At 38.1% G+C, this 16,519-nt stretch overlaps 1 protein-coding gene across 9 annotated transcripts in view; it reads left to right on the plus strand.

Moving 5' to 3' along the window:
• Positions 1 to 16,519, plus strand: part of St7 (suppression of tumorigenicity 7) — a 259,768-nt gene that overhangs the window by 232,274 nt on the left and 10,975 nt on the right. For 8 of the 9 annotated variants that reach the window (XM_026410555.2, XM_026410554.2, XM_026410557.2 and 5 more), the window contains 2 exons: positions 6,689 to 6,839; positions 16,336 to 16,428. In XM_026410555.2, coding sequence (XP_026266340.1) covers positions 6,689 to 6,839; positions 16,336 to 16,428 — 244 coding nt within the window. Of the gene's footprint in view, positions 1 to 6,688; positions 6,840 to 16,335; positions 16,429 to 16,519 lie in introns of those variants that run through there. The other variant, XM_026410563.2, reaches the window with a different exon arrangement.

The following is a 16,519-nucleotide window of genomic DNA, read 5'->3' on the forward strand; positions in this document are numbered from 1 at the left end:
TTCCTACTGCTAAGCCTCTTTTCCCTCTGGAATCTGTATCCCAGCCAAGGAACTCATGTTATTCTGATTTCCTAAGCTAAAAATTTCACAGTCACCTTGAGTCCAGATTCTCTCACCCACATCAGGCACTAAGTCCTGGGAAGTCCCTTATCCTCCCACTTGGTTTTGTCACCTCTCCTGGGAGTGTGACAGGAGCTTTCCAAGGCTTTGCTAATTCCCATCTCTTCCCTGCAGGTGCTCTTACACACAACTCGCTCATTTCTTTCAAAACCACACAGAACATCAACTCATTCCCCAATTGCTGTTGCAGTGTTTCTCCTAAGACCTTTCTGAGGTCCCTCCCTGGACACACCCCAGTCTTATTTCTTATCACATTCACATTCTCTAAGAGTCTTTTTAATTCCTTTGTACAACTTATTCTGTCTTTGAAAGTTTGAGAACTACATAGTAACTCAAGGTAAAGGGCACACTCGGGGAGCAAGTCACAGAAACCTTTCAACTGTTTTTGTTTCCCTTCCTTGGAGAACAGCAGAAAGCCTGAGTTCCAAGGCTTTTTGTTACATGTACCCTGTGCAGCCCAGGGAAATCTACCTAACTTCCCCAAACCTTCACTTTCCCATCGGCATAATGGGAATAATATCAGTTCCTCTCAGAGTCACTGAGGCAATGCTTGGCATAAGTTAGTACTTAACCAATGTTGGCAGATGCTATCATGCTATTACTCATGCTCACCAGATTATAGCCACATTATGCCTTTTGAAGTTTTTGGGTCAGTGCTGAGCCTTGCTCTTGCCTAGATGGCTCCTTCCCCCATCTTTGCAGGGTAAAGTCTTGTTCATTTAATTGGATTGACTCATATCTTTTTTTTTTTTTCCTGTGAAGCCTTCTCAGACACAATGCCTTCCATTTGCTTTGTAACCGCTAAATGTACTCTTCCTCAGGCACTCATCATGTTGAATTTTATTGTTTCCTTGACTACACATACTCTTGTTTTTGCTCTCTTCCTCTTTCTGTACCTCACCAACACTCCCACAAAGATCACGAACCGTCAAAGTAGGGACTTAACCTGATGCATATTTATGTTCCTGAAATAAATTTTGAGTGCTCCCATTTCTGTGTCCTTGAGGGCACACCGCATATGCCCATGTCTGTGCCCTTAAGGTACCCTGTGGGTGCTCCTGGATCCATATACTTGGGGCATGTTGTGCACGCTTGTATGTCTGTGTCCTTGGAGCACACTGTGGCAATCCCGTATTTCTGCCTTTGGGGTACAGTGTGCATGTTCTCATAGTGGTGTCCTCAGGTTACACTGAACCACTTGTATCTGTGTCCTTTAGATACATTTTACATACTCCCATGTCTGTGTCCTTGGGTAAGCTGTGGGTGTTCCCCTATTTATACTCCGGGGATACACTAAAGGGACCCCCATATTTCTGTCCTTGGGCCACACCATGACACTGCAATATCTTTCTTTGGGATATACTTTGGGCACTTTCATATTTTTCAAATCATGAATACATGAGAAAACCAGGAATAAGCAAGCACCTGGTGATATGGCCCCTGAGTGATGCTACATATCACCAGGTTTAATTTGGTCATTCAGATGCACCTTATGCTTATTTCCATATTGGCCAGTTGATCTCCTGTAGTCAGTTCCCTTCAACTAATCTGTTATTATGGCAAAACTGCTCATGTGTTTTATGTAGAAATAAGACTCAATTATCTTTGGGGCACCTACATGAAAAAAACACAACTCACCTCTACAATAATAATATGAGCATTTCTTTGTTCTCTTTTTCTATGTATGTATGTATGTATGTATGTATGTATATATGTCAGCAAAAATAGCCACCATTCAGTGAATACATAAATACATAAGTACAGGTACTTTTTAACATTTTTACATATATTACATAATCTTCAAAATCAGAACCAACAAGATGTTTGTTTTTGTTACCACATTTTTACAGAAGAACAAACAGAGGTGCCAAGAAATTAAGTAGCATGTCTAGGGTCTTACAGCTATGTGATAGAGCAGGATTCCAGACAGCAGTTCCAGTGGAATATGGCAGATGTGAGGAGGCTGGGACCTCTGTGACATACACCTCATACTCCATCACAGCATGAGCTGAGTGAGCCACAGTTACTTGTGATATTTTTATTTTATTCCACTTGTGCATTTTATTAAGCCTTTGGAGTAGGTAAACATTGAAGTTGAGAATATATAGCCTGTCTTCCAAATGGCACTAGTTTTCTTCTCTGAACTCTTTACTGATGTTTTTAAAAATGTGTTTTTTTGGATTTAGAATCTTTTGTTAAAGCAAGTTGTTGACATGCAAAAAATTACTATGTCTGGTTATCTTTTTTGTTGGTTGTATGGTTTAATTTTTGTGTTTTTGATGCAAGTCTAGAAAATAGGTTTGTATCATAAAAATACATACACACCTATATACATGTACACATAGAGGAAAAAATAGTAGTGCTTGTTATAGAAAACTTAGTAAGCACAGAAAGAACACAAAAGAAATTAATCTTCCCTAAAATCGAATATTTAGCCACCATTAACTTTTGATCTGTGGCCTTCCAATACACATTTTTATTGTCAAAAATAATAACCTGCTATATTTTTTATAGTACACTGATTTTTTTTTCCTTTAGCAGTGTATAATGAACATTTTCTATGTTAACAAATATTTTTCCACCACTGGGTTTTGTGAGTAACTTGATAGCCATCATCTAAATGTGCTATAATTTAATTTTCCTGATCTTCCACATTTTGTTTGCTGTATTATTGCTGATGATTTTCATATGACTTGTGCTATTATTGGCATTGGAAATCATAAATTAATTCCTGGACATTAATATCTCTGAGAAGAATAATTTTTGAATCATTTTCACTCAAACTATTTTACAATTTTGAGACCTTAACAAAAGACACCTTAACTGTTACCTGGGGTAGGCTCTGATGGGCCACATCTCTTCTACAGCTTTCCTCACAAGTGAGCAGTCGCTGTTCCAACTGTAAGACCAAAGCCTCTGCTCTTCCGTGAATATCCTGCTTTATATGCTCTTGTAGTAGGCATAAGGAACTAGATTCTGACACAAATAGATTTTGAAAAGTTGCTTCCGAAATCTTTAGAAGCACTGTACTTCAGTCAGCGTGATTGAGAATTTGGGAAGGAAGTTGGAGGCAGGCTGCCGGCAGAATAGCGTAGAATGCCACTTAGCTAGTAGAAGCCAAGTCGTGAATGCAGACAGGCAAAGCGTGTTCTCTGATTTGTGTGCTACAGTTATTCTAATTGATTTCTGCATACTTGTGGATAGGGATCTGCCCTCTTCCATTTATTTTTCTCTTGACAAGTAGGATGTGAAATGTTGTTCCATGCCTTTCTAATTTAAATGTTGCACATGTTGAGAACTGATCTTGCCAGCCATTTTAAGCTTGGCCAAAAACATAACACATTGTTGTTATTAGCCTTCATCCTTTGGTTAGGGCCAACATTCTGTTTGGAACTCTAAAGGAGTATAAATCTCCTTTATAGGCATAACCTATTTCAGCCATAAAATAGATAAAATGAGACAGCAGAGCTAAGTTTCCTTGGTGAGTTGCTTTGGTCGGCCTCCGTGGGCTGGCAGGGTCAGGGATGCTCCTTTTCAGAGTATTCTTAGGAAGCAAGATTTCAATTTAATTTGCCTTTTATATGAATATACTCCCCAATGTGCAAGGTACTTTAGGAAGTGCAGTAGGAGAAACTAAGATGAAGATGACAAGGTTCATGTTCTTTATCCAGCCGAGAAAAAGACTTGGAGGACGTAATATAAGGCGGTGTATAAAAGCATGTTTATCAAAGATCAGAGAGAGCTTAGAGAAGCAAAACATTACCTCACAGCTTGCGTTCAGGGTATGGACAATGTCCTTGAAGCCATCTGCAGCCCACTCTGCCTGCCGGCTGAGAGAGCCCTCTGTCTCGTACACGTGTGCACCACTATTTTTCAAATGTCTGTAGAGGCTCTGGTGCTCAGCAATGCTTTTAAATGGATTTTTGTTTTGTTACCCTCATTGTAGCTATTGTCATACTGTGTGTTTTTCAACTAGTAGATGCTACACTCAAAGTCCCATCATGGGAATCTGTAAAAATTTGTTCATGTTAAAAATAGGTTCAGTTATTTGAAGATTGGGAACCAATGTCTACAGTAGTGCTATCCAAAAGAACTTTATGTAATAGGGGAAATGATCCCTATTGTCCAATACAGTGGTCATTTACCAACTGCAGCCCACAAAGACATGAAATATGGTTAGTGAGATGGAAGACTGAATTTTAAAAGTTTTGTGTGATTTTAGTTTAAATTTAAGTGGCCACACATGATAGAAGCCACCATACAGAATAGAGACAGTGCAGATCTAGAGTCTCCCAGCATCAGTAATTTTCTGAACCCTGTCTCCATAAAGTTTTCCCTGTTCTACCTCCTCTTAGTTTGTTTGCAACCCACAGATATGTTTGAATACCAGGCCCATTTTCAAGTTGCCTCTGTTTTTCAAAGTTCTTTAGACCAAGAGAAAAAATGCCTAATGAAACAATTTTTTAACTTTCCTTGTCATAGCAATAAAAGGCATGATACTCTCCCCTTTTCTGTCAATCTCATCTGATTCTCAGGGGCCTTGAAGAGATTTCAGTACATTTGGGACACTTGAGCTAATTGTTTTCATATTTGGTTTGTTTCAAAATTCATACAGCATAATCCTTATTTTAAAGGTTCTTTATTTGATAGGCAGGGCAGCTATAAATAATTAAAATAATATTAGAGACAGATCAAAATGTTATTTGGTGCTCTCATTAGACAAGAAATTTTCCTTCTCATGTGTTTTTCTGTTTTTAAGGGTAACCAAGTGATCTTCCTTCTCTACCTTACTCAAACAGTTAATACAGTTTATAGTACTTTCAAGTTATATATCTTTCTCATGACTCATAGCCTTGAAGTCTTTTAAGACCATCATTGACAGTAGCAATATACATTATAATGGCTTCTTTTAAGGCAACAAAATCACAAGAAGATGGCCAGGTATCTCTGAGCATAAACTTTACCATTTATATTTATATTGTAATTGATATTCATTGTAAATACAGTTCTAGTTTGATTGCTGCTAGGTAACTCTCTTACCATTACATTTCCCAAAAGATTTTTGTCCTGTACTATTTTAAAACAAGATGCAGAAAGAAAGCAATGGTTTGTCAAAAACGGAAAATGACCCAAAGGTTTTGGAACACATACTATGAGGAGTTGCCATCAAAATGATAAATTCCTCTCATGGACCATCCTGGAAAGCAGTCATTGTAGTGAGGTCTTTCTGTCTAGGAGGACTTTCTATCCCAGCTACCTGCTAGGGGTGACAGTCATATTATTGTTCTCTTGCTTCTTTCTGGGTAGCTCTCTCCTACTTTCCTCATCTTTCTCCTTTGAGGCCAGAGGCTTAGAGGTTTCTCATAATATCAGATCGAGATTTTAAATGTTTCCATTGCTGGCCAAGAAGTCCAAATATGTCCTTGCAGCTCCTGCTGGCCTATACATGCTGTCTCTACATGTGCCAACAGGAGAGGAAGCTTAGAGGCAACTGGCTGATGCCCGAAGGGTGTAAATCCCCAGCTAGTTGACAACAAAACGCTGATAGTAGAATCATAATCCCCATTCCACATATCAAGACTCTTCTACACTTCTGCTCTATCCTTCTTTTATAAATTTCTATTGACAAAAAAGAGAAAGAAAGAAAGAAAGAAAGAAAGAAAGAAAGAAAGAAAAGAAAAGAAAAGAAAAAATCCAATTGTTTCTGACATTAAAAAATTTGAATATCTTTTGTGGCATTTCCTTTAGTTGAATTTGTCTCATGTTAATTAAGCAGATTCCACTTTGGTCTGCTGATCTCCTTTTTAAAGCCTAGTGGTGGTTGTCTGAGGTGATCATAGGTTCATGCCATGATATTTTGGGGCTGGATCAGGGAAAGAAAATACTGAAGAATGCAGCACCAGGTGAATGCCAGCCAGAATACCAGTTCATACCCATTCTTTCCCTACCTTCTCACTTCCTTGGTAGTAAATAGGAGCTAAGACCCCTATAGTCTTTAGGAGAGGATCTGAAAGAACATCGCAGTCTAGGGTCTACTGCACCTTTCCCTCAGGCCGCCACCCTTCCTCTCTCCTGTATCTGAGCAGCTATGGACGGCTGTTTTCAAAGAACAGAGTCCTTCTCTTTGGCATATCTGTACAGAAAAAAAATAATAATAATGGGCAGTACTAGTCAATCCCAATCTCTAGAGCTGTTGATGAGTCATACAACTCCATGACCTTCATGTGTCCATTTTATATATTTTCATTCTGGTTACAAAATTATACCAAATTATTGTGTCTTCTACATTTTCCTTTATACTGTTTGAGTCTATATTTATTTCTTTGATTAGAGTATCTTAGCCTGAAAGCCTCTGATCTTCACTGTAGGAAACTAGTACAAGGCTAATCATCTGTCAGCAAACCTTGAATTGCTGGATGTTTTAGTAATTGCCTTCAAATGTAGTAATGAGATTGCAGGTTTGATGAAATGCTTATAAATGGTGGCTTTAGGGAAATCAACCTATTTCAATATTGAATTCCAAATTACTATGTATTAACACATCTGTCTCCTGACTTTTTTATTTCAGTACCTACTAGAAATGAAAAGTCTAATCCTGCCCCCAGAACATATCCTGAAGAGAGGAGACAGTGAAGCAATAGCATATGCATTCTTTCATCTCGCCCACTGGAAGAGGGTGGAAGGGGCTTTGAATCTTTTGCATTGTACGTGGGAAGGCAGTAAGTAATTTTCTTTCTTCGAAACATTTTTTAAGAACATGAAAAAGTGCTTAAACTGTTTTTGCCCCAAGTGTTCCTAATGAATAATGAGGATTTGCATGTCTTGCTCTGTTTTCTATGAAGGCCCATCACTAAGACAGTTAATTACTTAGGTGCTCCAGTTCTCTAGTAGTGGTGGGTATGTGTCATCAAACAATGCCATAACTCTAAGACTTGGAAGGCAAATTTATACAATAGATTGAATAGATCTGGACTGTTCTGGAGAACCAGTCTACTATCCTAAAAACTTTCTTAGGAGACTTGGACATGTCCTTATTATCATAAAATCTTTAGCATGGAATTAGGCTTTGTGCTAGACACTGATTACTATTTCTTGATGGTCTTTCTAGGAGAGCTGGATAAAAGCCACAGTAGTTCTACACTATAGCTAGGTTGGCCATCTGCAAGGGCAAGGCAGGTATGTTTTGGAACAAGAGCAGAGGCTGCTGGACTCTGGCGTGTGGTGGGAAGTGTTGCATTATTATAATAGATATATTCCTGGTATGGGGAATGAATATGTCTGAGTACAAGCTCCCTACAGATATTATTCATTCTGTGTAAGGAGAGGAGGCTCTGTTGGCAGGTTAAACAGTCTCTTTGTCCTGGAGAAGTGCGTAGTTGAGTTGGGAGGAATGACCAGCAGCAGGTGCAGCTGCCTGGTGATTTCTCCAGGGTGGAGCAGCCCTGGGTAACTTTATAAATCAGATGAGATTTGGACTGAGCCTTGATGGACCAGGACAGTAATGTAAGCAAGGACACAAAGGGAAGAAATGGTCATAAATGGAGCTGTTTGGGAGAATGTAAATTAAGGAAAAGCCCTAAGATTATTAGACAACACGTGCATTAAAATTCTGCTAATATTAATTTAAGCAAAACAAGCACAACATGTACCATGATTTTTTTCTCTCATAGGAAAACAAAAATGATAAATATTAGAATCTTCTGATAATTTTTCCCTAGTTCACCCCTGCACTGATCTGCCTCACAAACAAGTGTCTTTTTCACTCTGTTTATCTTTTCTGCTTCCATTTTCATTTTGATAATCTTCTTCCTTTTCCTGCCCTTCCATAGCCCAGCTAGAATCCATCTTGATGCAGGAAGGGAGGTAGCAGGGAGCAAAATGGGATTGAGTAAAAATAAGTTTTGGAGAGATGGTATTCAAAGCAGATTGAAAGTTTTTTATTTAGTGGTTTTGACATATTTCTTTAGAGAATTAATAGTGGGTTCACTTATGTATTTTACTATTTATAACCTGATGGATGTTGAGTTTACCAATGTTGCCACCCCTACTTGGTAAGTGTAATAACATACCCAGGTAATCTTGTCAGCATCAGTAATCATATTTGGATATGTACAACAGCACACTCCACCAAGAGTGTGTGGGTACATGCACAATCCCCTCTGGCTTGGGCTCCTTAATGCACTTAAGGTGTTCTAACCAAAAAGGACAAAAGAATTTTTTTTATCAAAACATGAGAAAGCTCCTGAAAAGCTCAGCAGATTTGAATACAAGAAGCCTTATCTAGTGTTAGTTGTGGAAAAGATAGAGAAATTGGTCTACCAAATAAGAACATATTTAGAGATTGGCATTTGATCTGATTGATTAGATTTAACCCTGTAAAAAGAGCCCAAAGAGGGGTGAGGCAAGTTGTGATAAAGATATGGTATTAGGAATGATATCATCATAAAAATTAAAGTCCTATGGGGAATAACTGAAAATTCTCTTTGTAAATTAGTAACCCAATAATGATGGGGAGGTGCTCTGGATCAACTGGGAATGATAGTGACATATGAATAGGGAAATGTGAATAGACATAGGGATCTGCAAAATCAAGCAGAGGAATACTATCAGGGAGGTGTGATTGCCTCAATTTAGACTGGCAGAATGCTTTATTAGGATAAAAAGAGGGGGGCGAACTTGTAGGCATAAGCTGTATGTCAAGAAAACCATACCTATAGGAAAAGGAAATTTGACCTTTGATCTTTATCAATAAAAAGTTCCTGTGAAAATCAGGTAGCTGTGATCCCACCCAAAGTCAGTTAACTGCCAGTTTTCAAAGATTTCCAGGACATCTGACTTCAGAATGAGAACCATGAGAATGCCTACCATGTGCTAAATGCTTCAGAGGATGTACACTGAAGCAGCATTTGTATAACTGGGTGATTTATAGAGGATTTGCATTTGCATCATTTCACCTACCCTTCCTGATAGTCTTCTAAGTTAGGCAGGACAGAAATGTCAACCTCAATTTCTCAGAAGCAGAAGAATCATTAAGATGAGTGATTTGAGGCTGGGGATGTAGCTCATTTGGTAGAGTGCTTGCCTCCCATGCACAAGGCTCTGAGTTCAATCCCCAGCATCACCAAAAAAAAAAAAAAAAGGGACTTGTTGAAGGTCTTGAAGTCCTGTTGGTAGGGCCAGTAGGTAAACCCAGGTTCACTTTTCCTTCATTGCATTGAATAGGTTAAGGATACAGATCAGCCAATTCTGAGATAGTTGCTAGAAAGCCCACAATTTAAATTTACATCACTACTTACAGGCTAGGGCATATTTCTGACAGCTGGTTCCTTTCTAGTGTTTAGAAAGTTAACCATTCTGTATAAAATTATATTTTCTTGTTTGATATTAAGTTAAACATTTCAATATAGAATGAGACAAAATTTTATAAAATAAATAATACATATGTATAAACAAAGGAAAGAGACTGGAAATAAATACACTTAACTGTCTTAAGTGGTTACTACTGAGTTGTGGATAAGATTTTTTCCCCTTAATATTTGTACCTTTCAAATTGCCTACAACAAGCATATGTATTTTCAACAAGCATATACATACATATATACATACATACATACATACACACATACATATATACATACATACACACATATATATGCTTAGAAATATAATGTTTATAGTTTTAGAAATATAATCTTTCATTACAAGTGCTCTTGGTTACTATGAAAAAAAAAAGCTATAGGTCTGCCATGCAATTTTTTTTTGTAATCAGTAATTTTTTTTAAGTCTTAACACAAATAATTGTATAAATCAATATATCTCACTGTGGCATTTTTGCCATGCAGTTTAGAAGAAAGAATTACCACTCAAGCTCCAGACAATTGTCTGCAATCTCTTGACCTCACTTCTAGATCTGTGTTCATTCTGAATTACATTAGAGGTTCAGAGTTCTGTATTTTAAATTAGAGGACTTGGATTAGAATTCTGACTCAGCTGCTTTAGTAGTATTTACTTAACTTACCTAAGTTTGGGAAACCATAAAGCACTGATGGCATTTAATGCCTACCCCACTCCAGTTTGGTGGCTTCAAAGTAATTGCCCCAGCTCCCTCTCAGGAGGTCTGCAGGCCTGGCCTGCATCCTGAGCCTGAGCCCAAGAGGCGCAATTCCCCCAGCGCACCACTTGGTGGTGCCTCTTGACATCTCAGCCTCATCAGCTAGGTTTTGTCCTCTGAATCATATTTTTCTTCATTCTGAAATTCAAAGCCATTCCTCAACTCTCACCCAACTTCCATTTTTCATTAGAAAGAGAATATAGGGAGAAGGATAATACTGTCTCATTTCAGCAGATTCAACATTAAAAAATCATTATTAGATTATTCTTTGAAAATTTTTAAAAAGTCAGTCGGTTAAAAGTGTTGGTTAAGAGGTAGTGGTGGGGTTTTTTGTTGTTTTGTTTCTTGCTTGTTAATGAATTTATTATGTTAGAGCATTAGTCATCCTGTGTAATTAAGTGAGTTTTCCATCAATCAACCTAAAAAACTCCTATTTTTGATAAAACCCCAAAGTCTTGCTAATGTATAACAGAGATTGTTTGGGTTTGAAACATATGGTAGTTAAAGAAAAAAAAAATCCTGAATCCTCAATCACAAATACATCAGCATTTCAAAGGTTTCCAAAATGTTTGATTCATCACTGTACCAGCCCCTGAAATTACACAATATGTTCCTCAAAGTCAAGATAATTAAGAAAGGGGGAAAGTTTTAATTTATAAGATTTTATAAAATGTTTCTTGGATTATTACACAGCTGCCACCTTATCTGAATTATGCTTATTTTAAACACTTTAGGTTCTGGTTATCCTCAAACACACGCATCCCTGCCAGTATGAGCTGAATATAAAAAACATATATGAATGAAGGGTCTCATTTCAACTCAGTCTTATTTACAATGGTATTGGTCCTTATGGGGCCCTGTTTTAAATGGCACATCTTCTGCTTTACCTGTATTAAATACTGATGTGCTCTTATCTCCCTCCTACTGTCATCTTTTCAAGGCTCTATTTTGACTCTATTTATTTTACAAAGCCAGGTCATTTCCTGACCACAACTGTGAACTTTAATTTTCTCATTCTATATATCAGAAGACTAGTATGCCATGGGGTAAATCACTTAGCCTTTGTTTCTTTCTTTTTTTCACTTAACCAATTATTTTCTTTTTGAAGTCCCCCCACCAAGAATCCACTAAATATCCACTAAATAATGTATAAGATTTGAAGATGGTGTTTTTTAGGGGGACTAAGGCAGGGTATTTCCTTTGAGAGGGGAAAATGGCCCATTGTTGAAGCATAGGATGAGATTGTGATTCTAATTTATTCTCTTTGAACCTAATGGCAAATACCGCTCACTGTAACATGTGGTTCTTAAGCATTTCCTCCAAGCAAACCTTTCCTCCATAAGGCTGGCACCTTTTGGACTACTAAAGAGAGGACCCACCCTGTCCCCCAGTAGATTCAAGAGGAGCATAATAGATCCATTGTACACTTTATAATTTGGGAGGAAGAATGAATGGTCATGGCTAGCTTACCCTGAGCCAGTTCCCCACCCACTGCCCAGCACAGCCAGCTTGCTCCTTCCCTTTGGTCAGTGTGATGGTTAATCTGAATTGTCAACTTGATTGGATAAGGGATATTGACAATAAGAGGTTTCTGGTTGTCTCGGTGAGCATGACAGCCTCCAAAACTGAATGTATTCAGATACCTGAGTTGTTTATTTGCTTTTTATTTTTCTTAAGAGATAGGATCTCCCTGTTGCCTAGGCTGACCCTCAACTTCTGGGCTCAAGCAATCCTCATGCCTTAGTCTCCCCAGTAGGTGGAACTATAGGCAGGTGAATTCTCCTGTGCCTGGCTTCACCTGAACTTTTAAAGAGACTTTGGTATTTTCCTGATTGTATATTAATTTATTCATTCCTTATTGAGCAAATATTTATTTCATTTATGTGTCAGGCATTGTGTTTGGGGATAGGAAGACAACAAAGACTCTGAAACGCTTTGTGAGAAACACTAACGTGTACACACATGCATGTGCATGTGCATACAAACAAGTGTGTGTGGGGGTGTGTATGTGTGTGTGTGTGTGTGTGTGTGTGTGTGTATGGGGGGGAGAGAGAGGGAGTGAGATAGTGTGGATACATGCAGTACTAACATGAAAGTAGGAACAGAGGGTTAAAGAGCTGAGGGGTACTAACAAGATTAGCAAGTCCACTATCAAACCATAGAATTTTTCTTCAAAATTAGGATGGAGCACCATTAAATCCAACTAAGGAAAAATTATTTTCCCAAGGCTGTTTTCTTCCACTTTTAAAGTGAAAGACTGTGGATCACAAATCAGGCTTTTGACTTTTGACTTTTCCTCACTTCTGCACCAAAATGCCTCATGAAAACAGTTGGCCTTCATGGTTGTTATTTGCATTGCAGTCAAAAGTAGAACATCAATGATGATAATTTTCTCTTCTACCATTTGTACATATAATTGTCAACAAACAAGCAGAATCTTTACTTATTAACAAGTGTGACTGAACACAGAAAACAGAAACTTTATGTTTAGTAGAGAAGGGAAGGTAAAGAGAAGCCTCATCTTTGCTGCACATCCAGGCACTATGTAGCCACCTCGTCTCTGCTGTTGTCCTCAGTTCATTTGCCAGACTTGTGAGGACTGCGGTGTTTTCATTTTACAGCTAAACAGACAGACAGGAAACAATTAATGACCCACCTAGAGCCATGCACTTTTTGGTGGAGTCAGGTCCTGTTCCTGTAGATGTCACTCTGTTGCTCCCATGTAGACACGCGCCACACAGCCTGTCCCTCTTCAGGGCCCTCAGCACAATGGGAACTGTAGCATTTACTTGGAAGTTTATTGGAACAAGTTCCCCGCACTCAGGCGTGAACTCTGTGAGTGCAGGGACAGGGTGTTCTTGGCTCTCTGTGTGTAGGTTACATAAGAAGGCACTCACATTTTGATAAGTGACCAATTATAAGAGGTAGAACTGGGACTCAAACTCAGTTTTCTCTATTCCAAATAATCTGTATAAAATTCTCTGAGATCCTCTTTGACAAGGTAACATATACAAACGTTCAAAAATTACCTTATATTCTCATCCACATGATGGGTAGGATGAGAGGTCATTAATTTGTTCACATATCCATCCATCTGTCCGTTCTTTGGTTCTATTGATTCCCTCACTGATATTGGTGGACAACCTCTGATTGGGACAGCACTGATAAGCTTAGAGCCTAGAAAATGTGTTTAGTCAAGGATGGAAGAAAGTAGTGTTATGCCTCAGACTTGATTGTGGAGGATAGTACGTGTTCATTGACTAAATCTCAGCTTCATTTGAACCCTTTAACTGAGATCAACGTAGGAGGAGAGGATGGCACACAAAGGAAAATGCAGAAGTGACATCCATATGCCCTGTATCAACTTGGAACAGCCTTGATGTTTTTGTTTTGTTTTAAACCAAATACATGCATATTTGTAGTTTTCTCTGAAGTGTGGCTTTTCTCAAAGATTTTTAGGAGGTCTGTAGTCATTTATAGAACAGATCTGTTCAAATGACCTTTTGTCATTCTTATTTACACCACCAAATCATTGTGTTCTTAATTCCTGCACTTGCAAAGTTTCTACACTTTTGGCTAAAGCCATGAGGCTCTCATGGAACCGTTGCATGTCTTTACTGTGAAAAGGACCAGGCAGTGGGAGGTGAGGCTGGCAGAGCTTATGCAGTGCCTCTTCCTGGCTCTCTCCAGACCTCCCTTGCTTATCTCACACTTTGTTGGACCCTGCACAGCAGGGTGGGTAAAGGATAGAATTGCAAGCACAAATTGTATTTGCTTTTGTTTAGTGAAGCCAAAAGCCTTAATATTATTTTATGAAATCAATGTAAATGACAACTGACATAAGAAAGAGATCTTAAGAGCACCATAAACATCTTTATGATCATGGGAGTAGAAGCATAATGCAGGCCATGTGGATGGATGGATGGATGGATGGATATTCATTATTCTTTGAATTATATATATAATCAATACCTCCACTCTCCAGAAAAGATGAGAACCAATTAGAAGAAGATAAAGACTAAATCAATGCACAAAATTCTGTATGCATACCAAGTACTGGAGAAAAAAAAAAGTCATTTAGCATTTGACTGAAAGACACCAGCCAACCATTAGATTTCTACGGTTGAACACTCTCAAGATCTTGTGCTCCTATATTTCATTTAAAAAATTGTTCCCTGAAGTACAAACTGACTTCAATTTTGAATAAAATTTAACATTCAAATTTATAGCCACCTTGAAAACTAAGGGTTTATTTATATCATATGAACTTGAACAGATTCTTTAATTATAGCAGCCTGGTTACACATGGAGAATCTGGATTTTAAAAAACTTCCTTGTAGGTTTTTCCACATTTTTTGGATGCTTTCAGAGAAGCCATCATTTATGGGAAATGGTATTAAGATCCTGCTGTACTATAGTTTAAATGTAAAAGCTGTGCTTCCCAGAAGAGATTTTTAGCTTATGCTATAAAAGTCACTAAAAGGTTTTTTCGTTTTTTGGGTTTTGTTTTGGTTTGTTTTCATCTTCTTGAAAGCCTGGTTCTATTGAGAGAGATGCCAGTTCCTTCAAATGATGATTCTATATTAACAACCTGTGCAAGGAACCTCTTCTCTTGCTTGTTCTAATGGGCAAAAGTCATCTTTGTTTGTGTGAAAGGAAAGTTCTGATTGAACGAGGCTGAGCCCTTCATTTTACGAAGAGTTAAAGTCTGGGGTGTTTTTAATGTTTTAATCTCTGTTTAAGAGGTTTCTGTTATGAGAGGAAAATTGATAACATTTTTACCTCAGCAAACTGCCAGCAAACTGGCTCAGCTCTAATCCCACATTTATAGTGATTTATATTCTCCGTGGCAATGTTCTGTAACCTCACAGTGATACCACTGTGGTGTAGATTGACTGCATTCCAAATGCTGGAATCACATACATAATGTTTTTACTTTTAAATAATATTCAGACACCAGAATAAATACCATATGTGCACTGATGCTGGTTACAATGGGACCTTGTCATTTCTTGTGAGGGAGAACATTCTTTGTTTCTGATTCCTGTTTGAAATAAGTATGCAAAAGATAAATATGTACATTGACAGCATTTTAAGAAGGCTTTAGTAATTACACAGCTGAGGATGTAGCTACAACTACAATTCCTTAAAATGTGGCATTTGAAACAAAAAAAATATTGCTATATTGCCACCATTCCTCTCTGACACACATGAAGGCCAGGATTGTTATCTGACATCCCGAGAGTAGGGTACAGCTTTTATGTTATACATCTACCATGTGCTGAAGTTAAAGGACATCTGTTAAAGAAAAATTACCTCCATGAGCACTGTTCATAGGAACAGTGAGACTAACATGCTGATGACATTGTAACAGGGAAAATAACACACTCGATAATGGGAAAGGATGGATTGATTGGAAAGCCATAATTCAGTGTGAGGCCTAATGTCATCTGATGCCACAAAAGCAGAATTTAGGTGGCCTGACTTCATCAAAATACAGATAATCAATCTCTCCAAATACATTTTTCCCCACATGATATTGAAGATTTAAAAGTTTCATAAAGTTTAGAAATACTTCCCAAGTCATGTATTTTTAGATTTTTGTTTTTATCCCTCTTGGTTGGAATTCTAATCCACTTAGACATATTTTTAAAATAGACATGGTAGAATGCCTTTCATACTTGTACATCTGTAACAAGCTCCAACAAGTCAATCCACATTTGCTTCTAGGGGAAGCATTTCAATCCAGGTTTGCATTATTGCCATTGGCTGAGCTATATTGAATTAGTGCTTATAACATTTTTATAATATTTTAAAGATGATGTGACCCTAGGCATTGATATTGATGGCTTCCCTACCCCCACTGCACCTCTCTCCCCACCCTGTTCTGTGATGTTTGCCCAGAATATATAGTGTAAGATTAATGTGTGAGTAATACATCATAGTGTATCTCTGACATTTTATCTGGCACATGACTCAGAGTTTGGTAAGTCTTGCCTTCCCTGTAGGAGTGTTTCCCATTGTAAAAATGCTCAAACATCCCTTTTTGAGGCTGGGAAGTTATTAGACAAACATTAAACTAACATATTGTCTCCTCTTTTCAGCTTTTCGGATGATCCCTTATCCCTTGGAGAAGGGGCACCTATTCTATCCATACCCAATCTGCACAGAAACAGCAGACCGGGAGCTGCTACCCTGTAAGTTTCACCTCTTTGTAATCCTCTCTTCAGCCAGGGAAGGTGGTGTGACCAAAGGTGGGGATGGGAAGAAGTGGGAATGATAAATGTT

Source organism: Urocitellus parryii, chromosome 3 (genome assembly GCF_045843805.1).
Source record: "Urocitellus parryii isolate mUroPar1 chromosome 3, mUroPar1.hap1, whole genome shotgun sequence".
Taxonomy (NCBI): domain Eukaryota; kingdom Metazoa; phylum Chordata; class Mammalia; order Rodentia; family Sciuridae; genus Urocitellus; species Urocitellus parryii.